At 44.2% G+C, this 21764-nt stretch overlaps 1 protein-coding gene across 5 annotated transcripts in view; it reads right to left on the reverse strand.

Moving 5' to 3' along the window:
- Positions 1-1639: 1639 nt before the first annotated feature.
- The window catches only part of LOC140398631 (uncharacterized), a 97894-nt gene continuing 77769 nt past the window's right edge, over positions 1640-21764 (reverse strand). For 2 of the 5 annotated variants that reach the window (XM_072487520.1, XM_072487519.1), the window contains exons 14-18: positions 20346-20437; positions 16468-16563; positions 9776-9929; positions 3764-3822; positions 1640-1772 (exon numbers count right to left, since the gene is read on the reverse strand). In XM_072487520.1, the coding sequence (XP_072343621.1) occupies positions 1728-1772; positions 3764-3822; positions 9776-9929; positions 16468-16563; positions 20346-20437 (446 nt within the window). In that variant the 3' untranslated portion in view covers positions 1640-1727. Of the gene's footprint in view, positions 1773-3763; positions 3823-6140; positions 6328-9775; positions 9930-16467; positions 16564-20345; positions 20438-21764 lie in introns of those variants that run through there. The other 3 variants (XM_072487521.1, XM_072487523.1, XM_072487522.1) reach the window with 3 other exon arrangements.

A 21764-nucleotide genomic window follows, 5' to 3' on the forward strand; every position in this document is an offset into this window, starting at 1 on the left:
AAACCAGCCCCTATGAGGGAGTGGGGTAAGGACAAATCTGCAAGCAAAGTATAGAGCAAGAAAAGGATACATTTAAGACACAGCCCCTTTGCAGGACTGCTTGGTTTAAGTGTTTGGGGGACATTATTATCCAAAGTAAGCCCAAGAAGAACAAGGATTCAGGTATTGCGAAATTATGCCCAATGCTGAGAAAAAACACATCAAACATCACAATGTAACCAACTTTAATTGTCAGCAATCTTCAGTTCCATCTTACAGTAACAGTGAAATTACAACATACATTTGCTGTACACTAAATTTAAGTCAGTATTGCTTCAGACATTTCAATTCCAACATTCAAACCAAATATCCACCATCCTCACAATAATCAGGAAAAAAAAAAAACTTGTACTGTATCTGCTCTACATTTAATATTCCAGAAATATGGTATAAAGCCTTTAAATAACACCGCACCTTACATAGCAGTTACGTAAATCTCATGTTGATTGAATTATGTTATTTATAATCTATATAATAATTCCTGATCATGCACAAGTCCAAATGCAAGCACAAGAAATTCAGAACAGTTTTCTTTTTTGCAAATGCAACCCATGCAAACGAGGATAGGAAATGTACAGAATGAAACAAAATAGTGGCAAATATTATCAAGTTATCAGATGTCGTCAAACTGCAGTTCTACTCTATGATCTATACTGTACTATGAAGGGTTAAGTTTTGCCTGTGTTATTCTTCTAATGAGAGAGAGTTGTTAGAAGAATTCAGGTCAATGTCAAAGTCCAGAATTATGCATTCGTAACTTTGAAGTGAGACTGAAGAGACGTTTATATATTTGTGCAAAGCCAATCAGGTGATATGCTGGTTTAGGACAGGTGTGCGCCCCAATATACTAATCTGCATCCCTTCAAGTTTAACAGATGTTAGATAATTGAATTTTATAGATTTGCCAATTGTTGTAAGTATCGGCCTTCAGTTCAGTAGTACCCAACATTGAAGTAACTGGCTTTGTCTCTTTTTAAAAAATAAATACTACATTTGTATCTAGTCACACAAACGTAATGTTTGCTACTAGCCTTAAAGAATAAGCATGTTACAGGATTGTAATCAGCTAAAATTAAAACGCCTTTTTCAAAGTCACTGTTTTATTGCAGTCCATCATTGGATTTAGTCCCTCTGCAATCATTAAGCCACACATGCTATTCTCAAGTCCCGCCGCATGATTCAAGCAAAAGTTAGATTGGCAGAGATAGGACAGCAAGCTCCCTGCTCATCCTCCTTGACTATGTAATACTACTTGAGTGAACAGAGATAAGATTTGAATGAATAAAATAAAATAGAGAGCAAAAAATAAAATTAAATTCAAGCTGGAAAATGCTGCTACTTTAGTAGGAATCAAACTGGTTTGTTATTTGTCCCCTTCAGTCAAACTCCAAAAAATGAGACTCCACATGAGCTTGATAAACATTTTGTTTGTTGTCTGGGAAGTGTTTTTGGCACACAGGGCAATCGTAAACAAAGTGCTTCTGAACATGTTGCTCGAAGTCAAAATCGTCCAAGTTGAGTGGGAACAGCACTTCACATACTGGGCATTTTGGCTGCAAATATTGTTTAAATGCAAGCATGAGATTATGTGAATATACAGAGAACAGAGTTACATTTAATTTGACAAAATACTGGGTAATGCAACATTTTGTTTTAGAAAAAATGAGAAATGTCACAACAATGTGCTCTTACCACTCAGCAAGAATCCCCTCTACTGTGTTCTGTGAATTCTCCTGTGTATAGAAAAGAACAATTAGCCCTAAACGTGGGTTCTCTCCCCAGTACAAACCGCCACCATTTGCGCATATTCTCAGAATGGTTCCATGCTCTGAGATTTGGAGGATTTGATCCAGTTTCAAATGTGCAGATTCTCAACTCCCCCCCCCCCCCCCCCCCCCCACCCGCCCTCAAAACCACCATCACAAAACACTGCATGTCCAAAACTACTTTGTGCAAAAGAAACCCAGCTAGCTGAAGCATCACCGAAGTCATTTCTGCAATTGTGTCATTAGAACAGAGAAATTAAAGTGATTTGATTTTCCCCTTAAAGAATTACTAAACTGCAATGGTTGTGTCCATATCATACAACTGCTGAATTATTACTCCAGGAAGGATTCCAAGTGTGAACCCTGCCCTTGTTGGCAGATTGGAAAAGGGAGGCTTGGGCATGAATAAAACACAACCAAGGTTCCCCACTCCTGACTGCCAATGATCTATTGTGGGACAAGGGCTGGCTCAGATTTGGCAGTAATGGCCCTCCGTGGTCATTAAACTGTCACGACTCACTTGCACAGACCTGCAGATGTAGAATGGGATACAGAAGCATAATGATTATGTTACTGGACTAATAATCCAGAGGCCTGGATTTATGAATTCTTGACAGGAGTTCATATCTTATCCACAGCTACCGAGGAATTTAAATAGTTAAATAACTAAATCTGGAATAAAAAGCTAGTATTTGTAATGCAGACGGTGAAACTATCAGATTGTCATAAAAAGACAGCTGGTTCACCAATATCTTTTCGGCGTGAAATCTGATGTTATATCCGTCTGTCCTCTGTATTACTTTAGACCCATCGCAATGTGATTCACCCTTAAATGCTCTCTGAAATGGCCCAGAGAGAAAGAGAGGTGGACAGAGAAAGAGAGGGACAGAGAGACAGATTGATTGAGATAAACGAGAAAAAGGGCACCATATTATTGGTCCCAAAAATATAAAACCTAAAAGTCTGATGCACAATGAAGCAGCATTTTGGCTTAGTCTACATTCTCAGCATCCCAGCTTGATATACCGCTTTTTCAATGTCTATTCTAACAAACATGAGGAATTGGAATAGAAATTTACACCTTCAACTTCATCCCAGTCTATCAAAGATGGACTAAATACAGCATTTGAGCACCCTCATCCCTATCTTCCATGTGTGTGTATGCGTGCGTGCGTGTGTGTGTGCGCAAAAGAGGTCCAATGAAACTGTTCTACTAACAAATGATAGCACACCTGTGGCCAAGCCTGGTCTAAACCTGGCCAATGTAGTTTAGTGTCATGCTGACAATTTTAGGGAAGAAGCTGAGAAGATACAAATTTGTGTGCAGCCTCGATAAAAGCTGCATGCCAATCAGCTATTTGCCATGAAATCATGGACTTGCTCAACTTCCATGACATGGTGTGCTGTGCTACTTCAAAATGCTAGATCTGCAAGCCAAGGGCAAACTTGGTTGGCAGGTACAAATATCAGCGTGGACATCAATCCAGAGTCTCCTAGAAGAAAAACATGACCCCCCCCCCCACCCCACCCTGCTCTCACCATTGAAGCTATTGGACCAAATTCCCTTGCAGAACCTTTTTGATGTGCGTGTCGAATGAGCTTCCAGCATGCTGTGTTTCGAGTTAGATGAAACAGAAATTCACACCAAGTAGTGAGGCACAATCAATTTGGCTGGAGACGAAGTTGAATTCAAACTGAGGCTTCATTAGTATCTGAAGTGTGGCCTCCTACAGCAGCTGACAAAATGGCTGCTAGCTGAAGGCCACGCATATTTATAACCCGGCTCCTGGGCGGAGCTAGCATGCAGGGGCCCAGGTGAACCTGTAGTGCAGGTTCTACCGTACAACCCTCAATATAGGAACACAGTGGTTTACCACAAGTAGCTGCCACAAAATCAAATGTTCCGCCACAAGAGGAAATACATTTTAAAGATTTAGTTTAAGAATTAGATGTTTTACCGTGCCATCCGGGTTTTGTACAACATCAAGGAATTCATCACTCTCTGCTTTGTTGACACCTGGAGGATCAGAAAGAAAAAGACAATTCAAAAGAAATCAAAAGTATCATTTGTAATAGGCAACCAGACAGGTGGGATCTTTGGAACGGAGAGGCTGTTGCAGGATTAACATGAATCGGAGAAACTTGAATACATGGATTGCCTGGTTGTGACTAGTAGCTGCAGTTTCCTCTCTGCTTTAGATGTGCATTTTGTACAGACAAAAGACCAAATGAAAAAGTGACAAAAAAAGCTGACCCATCAATACTAAAACAAAAAAAAAATACATTTTGTGAAATTGGAATTGCAAAAGAACCTCCCCAAGCTAAATTCCAGGAACTGGCAGAAGTGATAATCAAAACTCTGCAGGAAGAAGAGCTGGTCAGTTGTACATCAATTGTGATGACGGGTTCTGCCTACAAACATACAATATTCAAATATCTTTGGTTTATTGCATGGTTTCTATACAGCTGGTGTTTCATTTCGAAGAGCAAAACTGCAACTTCTTCAGGAACTGCTGGGAATAGGCTTATCAGGACTCGCCCAGAATGGTCATTTGAGAGAGCTTCCAGTGGCTTGGAACAACCCTTCAAATTACAAGGTGACTCCATACCAGTCAGGGCTTTTCTATGCTGGGTTTTCAAAGAGAATGGGAGTGTATAGTTTTTTAAGCTATGAAGATTTACCTGAAAACCCATCAGAATATATTATAAGATTGTGATGTTCAGAAAACAGATTTCAACACCCTGAATGAAGACTGACATTTCGGAGACCATTGAGAAAATAGTCAAACTGTCCTGAGATTGATCAGGCATGACTGGGAGAGCAAGGTAGTTTGTAGGATGCAGCAGTGAGCCACTTCGTGAACAGCTGCAGTCTGTGTGTTTGGTACATATTTAGTGAGATAATGTGAAAGAGGGAGAGAAATAGAATGTGTGCACAATAAAATGAGTTGACACCTCACTGTAAGACTAATTCTTCAGCTGAATTGCTGTAACTATTTTGAGGGAGAACTACATTCAGGGGATGGAGTGAAATGAACATTTTCTGGTTACCAGAACACTCCTACTACCTGTGACTTGATGAGGAAGGATTAATAAGTTTAAAAACTCTGGAAACCGGCTGGTGGTGATGTCTATTAGCATGCTCACAAATGTTTTGGTGGGGTGCGTACTTCTTTCCGAAGTTATTTCAGGTGCAGAAAACCTCTCAAATATTTTGCAAGCACAGAGATAGGGAATGGGGGTGGTGCAAGATCAAAAGGGGAGGTCTATGATTGGGTGGATGGAAGACAGGAGAGATTAAATGACAAAAGGATGGATGATTTGTTGATATTCCATACACACACACATCTTCGAAGTTTAATTCCACCTGGTGTCCCCCCCCCCCCCACCCCCCGGTCTCTTACCCTCTCTACATCATTTCATTGAGAACTGTCATTGACATCTGCTGTCATCATTTCGCTGATCTCCTCACTCATTGTTATCTGTCTCCCTCTGAACTTGCAGCACACCATTCTCTCAGGGCCAATCCCAATATCATTATCAAACCTGCTAACAACAGCCCCAAGTGCTCCTATAGGTGAACAGAGATTTATTTGTATTTCAACTCGGCATACTGTATTTGGAGATCTTGTGGTCTCTTCAACATTGGGAAGATCAAACACAGATTGGGTAACCATTTTGCAGAACAAGTCTGTTCAGTCCACAAGTCTGACCCTGAGCTTCCGGTTATGTCATTTTAATTCTCTCCCACTGCCATTCTGATCTCTGTTCCTCCATCTACACTGTTCTTGTGAAGTTTTGTGTAAACTTTCAGTGTTCCCAACTCATTTGAGTTAAAAACTTCCAGATCATAATCTGTCCTCATTTTTTTTGGGGGGGGGGGGGGGGGATGACAGTTGTTGGTGGTATTCTATTCCCATTTACTTCGCCTCTCAACCCAATCTTTTATTATTTATTTGGCCCATTGCAACTCCCTTTGGCCCTGAACTATAATTCCTCTTGTTCTTTGCCCCTTTCCCCGTCTCTGAACATGCTCAAAACTGGTTCCATCTCTAACTTTTACCCGTTCTGATGAAAGGTCATTGACTTGAAACATTAACCTTGTTTCGCATTCCACAGATGCTGTCTGATTGGATTATGTTTTTAGCATTTTCAGTGTTTAATTCAGATTTCGAGCATCTACAGTATTTTAATTTAGACCTTTATTTTAGTATCTTTTAGCAGCAACACTACAGCTCCACAGTTTTAAATATTAATGGGCAGTTTCTTCACTTTGAAAATGATGTGTTTGTTGGGAGAAGTGAAACAGGAATAACAAGAGCGCAGAGACAGATATGTCAAACTTTGGACTCTTTATTGAAATAATCGCACAATGGGCTGTTTCCCCTCTCCTCACTGATCATGTTAACAACAGGATCTGCAGTTCCTTGTCATGTTGCGGCCTCTGTATGCGACTCCGCCATTATTTCAGCCATTTTTTCTCCCACCCTCTATCTTGCAGGAGAGCCCCATCTGCCTAACCCTGCTTGAGGAAGGAAAAAAAACACAAACACACACACATACACCACTCATTAATTTCAGATCACTAGAATTCAGATATCACATGAGTCAGGCACATGGATTTCCAAGTGCACTGGAACTTAATAGGAGAAGGCCATTCGGTCTGTTGGGTTTGCTCTACTATTCATTGAGATCATGTGAGACTCAGGTTCGATTGCCGGCTTGGGTCACTGTCTGTGCGGAGTACAAAGAAATGTACAGCACAGGAACAGGCCCTTCGGCCCTCCAAGCCTGTGCCGACCATGCTGCCCGACTAAACTACAATCTTCTACACTTCCGTGGTCTGTATCCCTCTATTCCCATCCTATTAATGTATTTGTCAAGATGCCCCTTAAATGTCACTATCGTCCCTGCTTCCACAACCTCCTCTGGCAGCGAGTTCCAGGCACCCACTACCCTCTGTGTAAGAAACTTGCCTCGTATATCTACTCTAAACCTTGCCCCTCTCACCTTAAACCTATGCCCCCTAGTAATTGACCCCTCTACCCTGGGGAAAAGCCTCTGACTATCCACGCTGTCTATGCCCCTCATAATTTTGTAGACCTCTATCAGGTCGCCCCTCAACCTCCGTCGTTCCAGTGAGAACAAACCGAGTTTATTCAACCGCTCCTCATAGCTAATGCCCTCCATACCAGGCAACATTCTGGTAAATCTCTTCTGCACCCTCTCTAAAGCCTCCACATCCTTCTGGTAGTGTGGCGACCAGAATTGAACACTGTACTCCAAGTGTGGCCTAACTAAGGTTCTATACATGTTATCCACCTATCTGCGTGGGTTTCCTCCGGGTGCTCCGGTTTCCTCCCACAAGTCCCGAACAACGTGCTTGTTAGGTGAATTGGACATTTCGGAATTCTCCTTCTGTGTACCTGAACAGGCGCCGGAGTGTGACGGCTAGGGGATTTTCACAGTAACTTCATTGCAGTGTTAGTGTAAGCATACTTGTGACACGAATAAAGGTTATTATTATTAGTGAGAAAATGCAGGACAGATGCAGTATAATGTGGATAAATGTGAGGTTATGCACTTGGTTGCAAAATCAGGAAGGCAGATTATCGGAATGGCTATAGATTGAGAAGGGGGAATGTGCAACGAGACCTGGATGTCCTTGTACATCAGTCGCTGAAGTAAGCTTGCAGGTGCAGACGGTAAAGAAGACAAATGGTATGCTGCCCTTCATAACGGGAGGATGAGAGTCCAGGAGCAGGGATCTCTTGTTGAAATTATACAGGGCCTTGGTGAGACCACACCTGGAATACAGTGAGCAGTTTTGGTCTCCTTATCTGAGGAGGATGTATTGCTACAGAGGGAGTGCAGCGAAGGTTTACCAGACTGATTCCTGGGATGGCAGGACTGACGAATGAAGAGCGAGTTGGTTAGGATGATATTTGCTGGAGTTTAGAAGAATAAAAAGTAAATAAATGGGGGGGGGGGGGGGGGGGGGGGGGGGGGGAGCTCGTAGAAATCTATAAAATTCTAACGGGACTGGACAGGGCAGATGCAGGAATCATGTTCCTGATGGATGGGGGAGTCCAGACCAGGGGTCATATCTAAGGATAAAGGGTAAACTGTTTAGGACTGAGATGAGGAGAAATATCTTTACTAAGAGAGTGGTGAGCCTGTGGAATTTACTACCATAGGAAGCAGTTGAGGCCAAAATATTCCATGTTTTCATATAGCTCTTGGGGCTAAAGGTATCTAAGGATATGGGGGAGGGGGTGGAAAGCAGTAACAGGTTACTGAGTTGGATGATCAGCTTTGATAATATTGAATGGTGGAGCAGGCTTGAAAGGGCCAAATGGCCTACTCCTGCTCCTATTTTCTGATCGGTACTTCAGATATTCTGCTTGTTTAAACCAATGGGTTTGTTCCCACATGGCCAGTGAAGTCCAGGAAACCTGATCTGCTTCTTCTTTTTGAACTTCATGGGCCTTGGAAGTTTGGAAGAGGCTGTTCAGTCAACCCATCGACAGATCCGTCCTAAACCAGAATCCCCAAATATGTTGTCACAAATTGAGATTTATGGAATTAATAGGAACAGGGATTTCAATAATGAGTGGTTGTCGAGGATATGGGTACATATCTATGCCGTCCATAAGACATTAAGCTTGGACACATATGGCCTGCATAGAAATTTTATTTAATATGTTTGTAAATGGGATCCTATTGAAGAGGTGTATTAATTACAGGGAATATTCCATGACAAGATAAATACTGGCATTCCCAAATTGTGATTTATAATCCTGAAGGCAACATCTCAACAGTGCAATTTAAAAAGATGATTACAGGAACGTTCCCAGAGTTCCCAGACCAATACTTACCCCAAATTTAAATCAGGTTTGCTGTGTGAAACTGGCCGCTGTATTTCCTATAATACGACAGTGACTATACTTTTAATTGGCTGTAAAATGCTTTGGGATGGCCGGAGGTGTGAATGATGCTCTCCAAGTGGATTTTTTTCTTTTTTCTTTCCTCCCATTGAACAGGAATTTTAATCTAACCAGACTGTTGTTATTTTCAAAGAAAAACTTGCAAAGGATCAGGATCCACATTACAGGACATTTCAACTTTTGAAAAAAGAAATTCGAGAAAACACATCCAAATTGTAAATTCCCTCTCTTAACACTTTCATCTTTCAAGATTATCAAAACCCACTTTTCAATCGAGGTTTCAGTCACCATTTTAATCACACGTCTTCCACTCGACGGTTCAGCACTGACCGGGTTATCTATTTCCACACTTGTAACATTGCCTTGTCCTCAGCCAGCTTGCTGCTAAAACCCACACGTCTGCTAACTCCACCCCACCATTCCACAAACTGCTGGCCAACCGCCTTCATCAAACTCATAAACCTGCACTCATTCAATGCTCTGCTGCCCATATTCTAGCCTACAGCAAGTCATGCTCAGTCAGGACATGTGTGTTTAACAACCTGTATTGCCTTTGCGGTTTTGATCCTCCTCCCTATCTGTAATCTCTTCCAAGCTGATAACCCTCCTGGAACATAGCGTTCCTTAAACTCGGGCCCGTCACGTATTTCCCTGCACCTGATTTTCTTCAACCTGTCACTGGTAGTTATACCTTCCGCAGCCGAGGCTCTAAGCTCTGGAATTCCCTCTTCAAACCTTTCTGCCTCTCCATTTTCAAGACCCTCATGAAAATCTTCCTCTTTGATCAAGCTTTTGATCTCTCCAGCTGATATCCTTCTTTAGCTTGAAGCTATTTTTTGTTTGATAAAGCTCTGTGAAGTTTAATTGGAATGTTTCCCATGTTAAAAGGTCCTAGTTATAAATACAAGTTGTTCTTGCGTGACAAGGTGAGTTTGAACCCATACCGGAATCAGACTGAAGCACAAACAGGAGCATGAGAGCATGTATGAAAGGACATGGAGTACGGAATTCTGGATCACCTACCGCACTCAGAGTATGGGTTACCGAACAGGAGTCCAGTGTGTCCGGAATGGACTTTTGGAACAGTCAAACTGTAGGGATTAGGGTGTTCCAGTTGAAATGAGCCGCTCCGGTGGTTTGAACCCACCCGCAAATCATCAATCTTCCTATTCAGCTTCTGTAAACAGAAGACAAATTATTGCAACTAACAGACACAGGAAAAGACCATAGACACATCTGCACGAGGGTGGATCAGAACTCGCAATTTAGCAGGATCATATTATCTGGGTTTGCTATTCTCCCCACCATCCCCGTGCTGCCGCTTAGAAAGAGCTATCTAATTGGTTCCACTGTCCCGCTCTTTCCCTGTAGGCCTGAAGACATTTCCCCCCTTCAAATATCTGATAGTACAGGGCTGCCAGTTGCTGTAATAATCCATATTGCTTATCCCTTAACCAACATCATTCAAAACAAACTTACCTAGACATTCGTGTGGTATTGTCACTGGACTAGTAATCCAGAGATCTGGGGACCCGTGTTCGAATCCCACCATGGCAGGTGGTGGAATTTAACCTCAATAAAGAATTGGAATTAAAAGTCTAATGATGATCAAGAAACCAATGTCGATTGTCGTAAAAACCCCTCTTGCTCACTAACATCCTTTAGGGGAGGAAACCGGTCATCCTTACCTGGGAATGGCCTACATGCGACTCCAGGCCCACAACAATATGGTTGTCTCTTAAATGCCCTCTGAAATGGCCTAGCCACTCAGTTGAATTCAACCGCTACAAAAAAGGAATGAAACCAGACGGACAGCCCAACATCAACTCAGGCACTGCAACTGGCAATGGCAAACCCAGCACTGTGGTCCCTGCAGCGTCCTCCTTAACATTTGGGGGCTTATGCTAAAATTGGGAGAGCTGTCTCACAGACCAGTCAAGCAACAGTCTGACATAGTCGTACTCAGAACGATACCTTACAGTGTCCCAGACATCACGATCACCATTCCATGATATGTCCTGTCTCACGGGCAAGACAGATCCAGCAGAGGTGGCAGTACAGTGGTATACAGTCGGGAGGGAGTTGCCCTGGAAGTCCTCAACATCGACTCTGGAGCCCATGAAGTCTTCAGGTTAAACATGGGCAATGAAACCTCCTGCTGATTACCGCGTACCGGCCACCATCAGCTGATGAATCAGTACTCCTCCATGTTGAACACCACTTGGAGGAAACACTGAGGGTGGCAATGGCGCAGAATATATTCATTTCTTTTCTTTATAAATTTAGAGTACCCAATTCATATTTTTTTTCCAATTAAGGGGCAATTTAGCGTGGCCAATCCACCTAACTTGCACACCTTTTGGGTTGTGGGGGCGAAACCCACGCAAACACAGAGAATGTGCAAACTCCAGACGGACAGTGACCCAGAGCCGGGATCGAACCTGGGACCTCGGCGCCGTGAGGCCGCAGTGCTAACCCACTGCGCCACCATGCTGCTTTACACAGAATATATTCTGAGTGGGGGACTTCCATGTGCATCATCAAGATTGGTTGAGTTGTATCACAGTCCGAGCTGGCCAGGTCCTATAGGGCACAGCTGCCAGAATGGAAGTCCAGCAGGTGGTGAGGGAACCAACAAGGGGGAATAACATATTTGATCTCATCCTCATCAATCTGCCTGGTGCAGATGCATCTGTCCATGTCACTATCGGTAGAAGTGGCCACTGCACAGTCCTTGTGGAGACAAAGTCCCGTCTTCACATTGAGCAGACCCTCAATTGTGTTGTGTGGCACTACCACCGTGCCAAATGAGATAGACTTCAAACAGATCTAGCTACTAAGGCTGGGCATCCATGAGTCGCTGTGGGCCATCAGCAGCAGCAGAATTGTACTCAATCTCAATCTGCAACCTCATGGCCCAGCATTTCCCCCACTCTATCATTACCTTCAAGCAAGGGGATCAACCCTGGTTCAATGAAGAGTGCAGGAGAGCATGCCAGGAGCAACACCAGGCGTACCTGGTGAAGCTACAACACAGGACTACTTGTGTGCCAAACAGTATAAGCAGCAAGTAATAGACAGAGCCAAGCGATTCCACAACCAACGCATCAGAACAAAGTCCTGCAGTCCTGCCACATCCAGCAGTAAATTACTTGCTTGGATAGAAGACTGGCTGATGGACAGAATACAGTCAGGAAAAATGTGTCTTTTTCTGGATGGCAAGATGTAACTAGTGGGGTGCCACAGGTTTCAGTCCTTGGGTCCCAACTATTTACAATCTATGTTAATGGCTTGGATCCAGGGATAGAAGGATCTATAGCCAAATTTGCAGATGACACTAAAATAGGTGGGACAGTAAGTTGCAATGAGGAAAGAAGAACCTTACAAATGGAATAGATCATAGCATTTACAGTGCAGAAGGAGGCCATTCGGCCCATCGAGTCCGCACCGGCTCTTGGAAAGGGCACCCTACCCAAGGTCAACACCTCCACCCTATCCCCATAACCCAGTAACCCCACCCAACACTAAGGGCAATTTTGGACACTAAGGGCAATTTATGACGGCCATAATCATCTAGAAAGGAATAATTTGATTAGAGATAGTCAGCACGGTTTTGTGAAGGGTAGGTCGTGCCTCACAAACCTTATTGAGTTCTTTGAGAAGGTGACCAAACAGGTGGACGAGGGTAAAGCAGTTGATGTGGTGTATATGGATTTCAGTAAAGCGTTTGATAAGGTTCCCCACGGTAGGTTATTGCAGAAAATACGGAGGCTGGGGATTCAGGGTGATTTAGCAGTTTGGATCAGAAATTGGCTAGCTGGAAGAAGACAAAGGGTGGTGGTTGATGGGAAATGTTCAGACTGGAGTCCAGTTACTAGTGGTGTACCACAACGATCTGTTTTGGGGGCACTGCGGTTTGTCATTTTCATAAATGACCTGGAGGAGGGCGTAGAAGGATGGGTGAGTAAATTTGCAGATGACACTAAAGTCGGTGGAGTTGTGGACAGTGTGGAAGGATGTTACAAGTTACAGCGGGACATAGATAAGCTGCAGAGAAGGGCTGAGAGGTGGCAAATGGAGTTTAATGCAGAAAAGTGTGAGGTGATTCATTTTGGAAGGATTAACAGGAAGACAGAGTACTGGGCTAATAGGAAGATTCTTGGTAGTGTGGATGAGCAGAGAGGTCTCGGTGTCCATGTACATAGATCCCTGAAAGTTGCCACCCAGGTTGAGAGGGTTGTTAAGAAGGCGTACGGTGTGTTAGCTTTTATTGGTAGAGGGATTGAGTTTCGGAGCCATGAGGTCATGTTGCAGCTGTACAAAACACTGGTGCGGCCGCATTTGGAGTATTGCGTGCAATTCTGGTCGCCGCATTATAGGAAGGATGTGGAAGCATTGGAAAGGGTGCAGAGGAGATTTACCAGGATGTTGCCTAGTATGGAGGGAAGATCTTATGAGGAAAGGCTGAGGGACTGGAGGCTGTTTTCATTAGAGAGAAGGTTAAGAGGTGACTTAATTGAGGCATACAAGATGATCAGATGTCTAGCACGAGAGGACATAGCTTTAAATTGAGGGGAGATAGATATAGGACAGATGTCAGAGGTAGGTTCTTTACTCAGAGAGTAGTAAGGGCGTGAATGCCCTGCCTGCAACTTGCCAACATTAAGGGCATTTAAATGGTCATTGGATAAACCTATGGATGATAAGGGAATAGTGTAAATGGGCTTTAGATTAGTTTCACAGGTCGGCGCAACATCGAGGGATGAAGGGCCTGTACTGCGCTGTAATGTTCTATGTCTATGTTAAAATGGAGAACTGTGACCAGTGATGTTCCACAGGGATCCGTGCTGGGACCACTGTTGTTTGTGATATACATAAATGATCTGGAGGACGGTATAGGTGGTCTGATTAGCAAGTTTGCAGATGACACTAAGATTGGTGGAGTAGCAGATAGTGAAGGGGACTGTCAGACAATACAGCAGAATATAGATAGATTGGAGAGTTGGGCGGAGAAATGGCAGATGGAGTTCAATCCGGGCAAATGCGAGGTGATGCATTTTGCAAGATCCAATTCAAGAGCGAACTATACGGTAAATGAAAAAGCCCTGGGGGAAATTGATGTACAGAGAGATCTGGGTGTTCAGGTCCATTGTACCCTGAAGGTGGCTGCGCAGGTCGATAAGAGTGGTCAAGAACGCATACGGCATGCTTTCCTTCATCGAAAGGGGTATTGAATACAAGAGTTGGCAGGTCATGTTACAGTTGTATGAGACTTTGGTTCGGCCACATTTGGAATACTGCGTACAGTTCTGGTCGCCACATTACCAAAAGGATGTGGATGCTTTGGCGAAGGTGCAGAGGAGGTTCACCAGGATGTTGCCTGGTATGGAGGGCGCTAGCTATGAAGAGAGGTTGAGTAGATTAGGATTATTTTCATTAGAAATGATGTGGAGATGCCGACGTTGGACTGGGGTGAGCAAAGTAAGAAGTCTTACACCAGGTTTATAGAATTTACAGTGCAGAAGGAGTCCATTCGGCCCATCGAGTCTGCACCGGCTCTTGGAAAGAGCACCCCACCCAAGGTCAACAACTCCACCCTATCCCCATAACCCAGTAACCCCACCCAACACTAAGGGCAATTTTGGACACTTAAGGGCAATTTATCATGGCCAATCCACCTACCTGCACATCTTTGGACAGTGGGAGGAAACAGGAGCACCCGGAGGAAACCCACGCACACACGGGGAGGATGTGCCGGCTCCGCACAGACAGTGACCCAAGCCGGAATCGAACCTGGGACCCTGGAGCTGTGAAACAATTGTGCTATCCACAATGCTACCGTGCTGGTAGCATGGAAATGGCAGATGGAGTTCAATCCGGGCAAATGCGAGGTGATGCATTTTGGAAGATCCAATTCAAGAGCGAACTATACGGTAAATGAAAAAGCCCTGGGGAAAATTGATGTACAGAGAGATCTGGGTGTTCAGGTCCATTGTACCCTGAAGGTGGCTGCGGAGGTCGATAGAGCAGGTCGATACCGTCCAACAGGTTTGTTTCAAACACTAGCATTCGGAGCACTGCTCCTTTCTCAGGTGAATGTTTCATTAGAAAGACGGAGGTTGAGGGGGGACAAATCATGAGAGGTATAGACAGGGTGGATAGCAAGAAGCTTTTTCCCCCAGAGTGGAGGACTCAATTACTAGGGATCATGAGTTCAAGGCGAGAGGGGAAAAGTTTAAGGGAGATATGCGTGGAAAGTTCTTTACGCAGAGGGTGATGGGTGCCTGGAATGCATTGCCGGCGGAGGTGGTAGAGGCGGGCACGATAGTGTCATTTAAGATGTATCTAGACAGATACATGAATAGGCAGGGAGCAGAGGGATACGGATCTTTAGAAAATAGGGACAGTTTTAGATAGAAGATCTGGATCGGCGCAGGCCTGGAGGGCCCAAGGGCCTGTTCCTGTGCTGTAATTTTTCTTTGTACTATCTAGAGGACAAGAGCAGCAGATATCGGGGAACCCACCACCTGGAGATTCCCCTCCGAAGTCACTCACCACCCTGACTTGGAAATATATCACCGCTCATTCACTGTCGCTGGATCAAAATCCTGGAACTCCCTCCCGAACTGCACTGTGGGCATACCTACACATGTACATCTCAGAGACTGCATTGGTTCAAGAAGGAAACTCACCAACACCTTCTGAAGGGCAACTAGGGCTGGGCAATAAATGCTGGCCTGACCAACAATGCCCACATCCCAAAAATGAATTTAAAAAATCACATTTCTGTTTGTGACAGCTTGCTGTGTGCAAACTGAATCTTGCATTTCCTACATTACAATAGTGATTATCCTTCAAACGTATTTAATTTCACCATGAAAGGTCTATCTCTTCACAGAAGTCAATGGGAATTTAGCAAATGGATCCTTCCCTTGCCTTGTGTAATGCAGTCAATTATCATGCTGACATCACTCAAACTGAGCACAGACAACTCAACACAGACGGGAGGTAGAACCCTTGAGCAACATGGCTCATTATCACACTTGGCAGCCTAGACACAGTGCATCACTCATTGTTTTATGCTGCATTTATACTGTCATGATTATGGAGCAAAACCAAGAATTATGTATACAAAGAAAGCCAATGGAATGTCACACCCTTTGTCAGACATAAATTTCAAAGGAGGAAGCCATGCAAGCATGAACTGCCATCTCCTGTGGAGTTAATGGGAGCTGATTAACATCTCAGCAGGAATTTCCTGTAAATTATGCCGTAGACCGGTTTTGTGCCCCCCCCCCCCCCCCCCCCCCGCTCTCCCCCAAGGAATACACAATGGTCTGGTATAAAAAGTCAGCTGCAAAACCTGGTCAGCATGGACTAGTGCTGGGTGTGTCAAGAGTGTGTGACACAGAAGCAAGGAAAGACAGTAGCAGTCACTCCTGCTCTGGCAGGTAAAATAACAGTCTCTCCCTCCCCCAAGTGCTGCAGTTTCCTCCGCAAACCTCTCCTTTCTTCTTTTAAGACACTCCTGAAAACTCAGCTCTTTGTCAAGCTTTTGGTCACCCCCTATTATCTTCTAATGTGGCTCAGTGTCATTTTTTAAAAGTACGCCTTGGTAGCTGCTGGAGATGTTTCACTGTATTGAAGTGGTTATATATGAGTTTTTTTGTTGTTAACACAAATACAACACTGAAAGCGAATTGCACAGCACCCACCTTGATCTCTTCTTGTAAATCAGCCACTTCCATAGTGCGAAGGTCGATGATATGGGTCTTGGTATCAAGTTCATGCTCGATATCTTTAAACCTAACCTAAAAGACACAAAAAAAAAGTATTTGGATTATTTACAAAAACTTACTTCTAGCTTATTGCTTTTCAATTCCTCATTCAGGTTGCCCTTTGCTGGTGAATATTTCGATTAGTGATCAGAGACGTGCATTCCATTCTAGTTTTTGCTCCCCTACCCTCTCATCTTTACCTTTCTCTCTTCCCTTAAGTTGCTATTTAAAACCTGCTTCTTTGAACAAGCTCTGGTCACCCGTCCAAATAGAGCTTCATTTTGTTTTCTAATTTAATTATGCTGTGAAACATTGCTACATGAATGCGAGTTGCTGTGGCGATGCTACACCATCTCAGCAGATTTTCGGAAATCCCTGAATAAACACAAAACAAAAGCAGTGAAATGCAACGCCTGTCGGGACTGAATTCAGCTTGAATGGATCCTCTAGCAGCAGCCAAAGGCAGCAACACATTTCAAAGAATATTGCACTTTGTAATGTCACATAATTAGGTTCTTTAAAAAAAACTATTGCAATGGTCGAATGCACCTTTGAAATCAGTCAGGTTGGTGTCAGAGTAAACACGTGAAACAACTTCCTACCCATTGGATAAACTCTTCAAATAATAAAGCGGTTCCAAATAGAAATAAATGTTTTTGAACATTTCTTCATTCATGGGTTTATGGACATTGGTGGTATTTCCAGTATTTATTGTCCATCCCGATTGCCCTTGAGGTGGAGGTAATGTACCACCTTCTTGAACTGCTGCAGTTTATGTGCTAATGGCACAATGGAGGTGCTCTTAGGAGTTTCAGAATTTTAATCCATCGACAATGAAGGAATAGCCAATATATGTCCAAGTCAGGACAGTGCAATTTGGAAGTGATGGTGCACCCATGCACTCTCTCCCCTCCATCCTTCTGGCTGGCTCATAACACAGGCGTCTCCCTCCGCACGCTCAATTTGTAATGCTTTCCACACAACTCTATACTCTTGTTGGCCAGATGCCGTGGTGGAACCTCATGTTTCAAGTGCAAATTTTTTTATTTAAAAAAAAAAACAAAAAATGTTTTTATGAAGAGTACCCAATTCTTTTTTTTCCAATTAAGGGACAATTTAGTGTGGCCAATTCACCCAATCTGCACATCATTTTGGGTGTAAGGCCCACGCCGACACAGGGAGAATGTGCAAACTCCACACAAACAGTTATCAGGGGCCGGGATCGAATCTGGGACCTCGGCGCCGTGAGGCAGGATTGCTAACCACTGAGCCACCGTGCTGCCCATGCTTCAAACTTTTATCCCTCTGTATCATCCTCAATATTCAAAATCACGAAGAGGTTTACAGGAAGATACTGTTTCCACTGGCGGGGGTCATTAGTAACTAGAGAACACTGCTTTGGAGGGAGTACAGAGAAGATTCAAAAGAATGATTCCAGAGATAAATAACTGCGGCTATGGGATAGATTGGAAAGGTTAGGTCTGCTTTTCTTGGAGAAATGAAGGCCAAGAGGAGACTTCTTAGAGCTTTCAAGATTCTGAGGGGTATGAACAAGGTAAATAGTGAGAATCTGTTCCCACTCAAGACTACATCAAGGACGAGAGGGGATTCAAAATAATGCACAAAAGGAGATAAGCAATGTAAGGAAGACTTTTTCACCCAGAGGGTGTTTTGAGTCTGGGTCAATACTCCGGAGAATGTGGTGGAGGCAGGTTCAATTGAGGTTTCAAAAGAGAATTGGATTGCTCTCTAAAATAAATGAACATGCAAGGTTAAGGGGATAATTCAGGAAAGTGGGATCAGATAGAATGCTCTTTCAGTGAGCCAGTGCAGACTCGATGGGCCAAAAGGCCTTCTTTTGCACTGCAAAGATTCTGTGAATTAATGTAATTGCCGAAAGGACCAGAGAGAAAGAAAGAAAGGATGAGAGTTTCCTTTTACACAGTGTTACAATCCTAGTTATTGTTATAACTGGACAGGAAGGTCCCAGATTAGAACCGGACTCAAAAGACTAACTTTTAATTCTTTTCAGAAAGTGTGGAAGAACAGTCACAGGGCTACCAGTTAGCTTAAGAAAAAAACATTCATTAAACATCAAAAGTTTGACTATAATACAATACTTCTTCACTCCCACTTACCTTTACAACTGTTCACAGATGTTAAGGATAACACAAGAGTACAAAAAATGTCTTATTCTATAATATGGTCAGTAAACACAAAGTCCCCGTAACCCATGAGGCCATCTGTGGTCAGACAACACCCCAATCGTAACCAAATGGCAGATGCCACTAAATCAATCTTCTGTGGATTTCTGCTCAAATCTCCGCCCCCCCGCCCCGGTTTCTGGAACCAACTTTCCTTTAGTTCCTCGAGAGCTTGCCTTCATGCACATTACACCATTGTATAACTCTCCCACTTCCAGCAAAGCGGAGAGCTATTCCCTCTCTAGGTTCCTATACCCACTGCCTAGATTCAGTTGAATGCGAAAATTCAAAAGACCTTCTCTCTAAAAGTGACCCGTGGTTGCTGAGCAACATCGCATTCTTTCTCCAAGCTCGTGTTCACTTTTCCCACCATAAACCCCTCAGCACAATAGAAACACAATTTGAACTGAAACCAACACCCCCATACATGAAAACACCTTTGTTTAACATGAATCTACCTAGATTTGCACCCTTTCTCACACAAAAATATTAAATTTAATCCACTGAAATTGATACCTTGGGCGTCATTCTCCGACCCCCCAGCGGGTCGGAGAATGGCCGTTGGCTGCCGTGAATCCCGCCCCCGCCGCCCACCGAAGTCTCCGGTACCGGAGATTGGGCGGGGGCGGGAATCGGGCCGCGCCGGTTGGCGGGACCCCCCGCTCAGTTCTCCGGCCTGGATGGGCCGAAGTCCCGCCCAGAAATTGCCTGTCCCGCCGGCGTAAATTAAAGTTGGTATTTACCGGCGGGACAAGGCGGCGCGGGGCGATCTGGCCCCGGGGGGTGCCCCCACGGTGGCCTGGCCCACGATCGGGGCTCACCGATCCGCGGGCGGGCCTGTGCCGTGGGGGCACTCTTTCCCTTCCGCCTCCGCCACGGCCTCCACCATGGCGGAGGCGGAAGTGACTCTCTCCACTGCGCATGCGCGGGAAACTGTCAGCGGCCGCTGACGGTCCCGCGCATGCGCCGCCCCGAATGTCATTTCCGTGCCAGCTGGCGGGGCAACAAACGCCATTTCCGCCAGCTGGCGGGGCGGAAATCCCGCTGGCGTCGGCCTAACCCCTCAATGTCGGGGCTCGGCCCCCAAAGATGCGGAGCATTCCACACCTTTGGGGCGGCACGATGGCCGTCTGATTGGCGCCTTTTGGGCGCCAGTCGGCGGACATCGCGCCGTTGGGGGAGAATTTCGCCCCTTATTTCTAATATTTAACAATACAAATAGAGATCACTTATACCTACCCCTGTTTCCTGACAATAAGAAGTTATTACAACCTGTAAAGCTCTGCCTAAAAGGACAGTGGGAGCAGATACTAGTAACTTTCAATGGGATTTGGATAAATATTTGGATAAGGAGAAATTTGCAAGGCTATGGGGAAAGAGCAGGAGTGGGGGAATGGGGTGGGGGGTGGGGGTGAGGGAGTAGTGGGATAATTGGATAGTTTTTTCACAGAGCTGGCACAGGCATCATGGACTGAATGGCCTATTTCACTGCTGTAAGATTATACTGGTCCTGTGAACCACTTGTGAGCAAATGGCACAAATGGACAAACCTGCAAACCAATGCAAAATCTGCAACATCTTTATAAACGCAGCAGTATGCAAGTCACTCACCATTGCCTTCTCTGCTCTGTCCCCAAGCTTTGACTTTATTTCTGCTAATTCAGTCCCAGGCTGCTGCACAGACACCCCCCCTGAATTGGCTGCTTTTTGTAGAGCAAAAAAACACACGGTAAGGAAACAGAAAAACAAGAAAACAGTCTGTATATAGCTGGACTCTATTTTAGTCTTATAATTCTAGCGATAGCCTCTGGTGTGTTAACCAAATGTACAGTGAAACTAAAACTGGTCAAATTCACATCTGTCTATCACAAACACGGAAAACATACAGTGGGGTAGTCAGCTTCAGGAAGGGAGAGATTCCTTACAGCAGCTTAATGTTTAGAATTGGACCTGCCATTAGATTTTATCCAATTCTTACTGACCAGCAGTACATTTCCAATATTTTCTGTTTCGGGTGAAAAATCCAGCATTCCTTTTCTGAAGAAAATAAATCCAATTAAAGTTCAGGAAATGCACCAGTTCAGATGGAAGAGGATTTATGCGCCAACTCATTTTAAAAAGCGTGCGAGGGAATGAGGAAGAAGTGGAGAGGAAGGGGAGAAGATTATGAGCTGAAATTCAATTCCAGAGAAATGGCGATGCACATCCCAGCAAGCAGGAATTGTTTTGTCCCCCCAGTATTGCTGCATTCATGAATTGGCTAAACATTCTCAATGAAATCTTCTCAAAGAAATCTCTCCACAATAAGAGGCATTGAAAATTTGAAGTCTTGAAAAACAAAAATTGTTGCCGTCCTTTTACCCAAACTTGCAAGCATTTTTGATTTAGCTAAAATAAATGTTTGGAAAACCCAAGAACTAAAATCCAAATAATTATTTAATACAGTATCCCCATGACCACAGCACATCATACTCTCTTATCACAGTTATTTTTATCCCCACTAAGAATCAAGCAGGTTTCGTACAATGGGACCAAGTCCTCAATTGAAGAACGCACACCACCAGACGGGACTCAGTGGGAGCACTCACACCTTGGTGTCAGAAGGCAATGCGTTCCTTCCAGAGTGCATTAGCTAGACTGGCATTCTAGTGCTGGAATGAGGGAGCATTGCATTGTTAAAGGTTTCCTCTTTCAGATGAGAACTTTGCCCCCTCAGCTGGATATAAAAGATCCTAAAGTAACGGAATTCTCCCGATAACCTGGTTCCTCAACCAAGATCACTAAAATAGATCAACAAAAGGGCAGCACGGTGGCGCAGTGGGTTAGCCCTGCAGCCTCACGGCGCCGAGGTCCCAGGTTCAATCCCAGCTCTGGGTCACTGTCCGTGTGGAGTTTGCACATTCTCCCCGTGTTTGCGTGGGTTTCGCCCCCACAACCAAAATCAAAAAAAAATGTGCAGGCTAGGTGGATTGGCCACGCTAAATTGCCCCTTAATTGGAAAAATGAATTGGGTACTCTAAACTTATTTTT

The sequence above is a fragment of the Scyliorhinus torazame genome, chromosome 21 (genome assembly GCF_047496885.1).
Source record: "Scyliorhinus torazame isolate Kashiwa2021f chromosome 21, sScyTor2.1, whole genome shotgun sequence".
In the NCBI taxonomy this organism is placed as follows: Eukaryota; Metazoa; Chordata; class Chondrichthyes; order Carcharhiniformes; family Scyliorhinidae; genus Scyliorhinus; species Scyliorhinus torazame.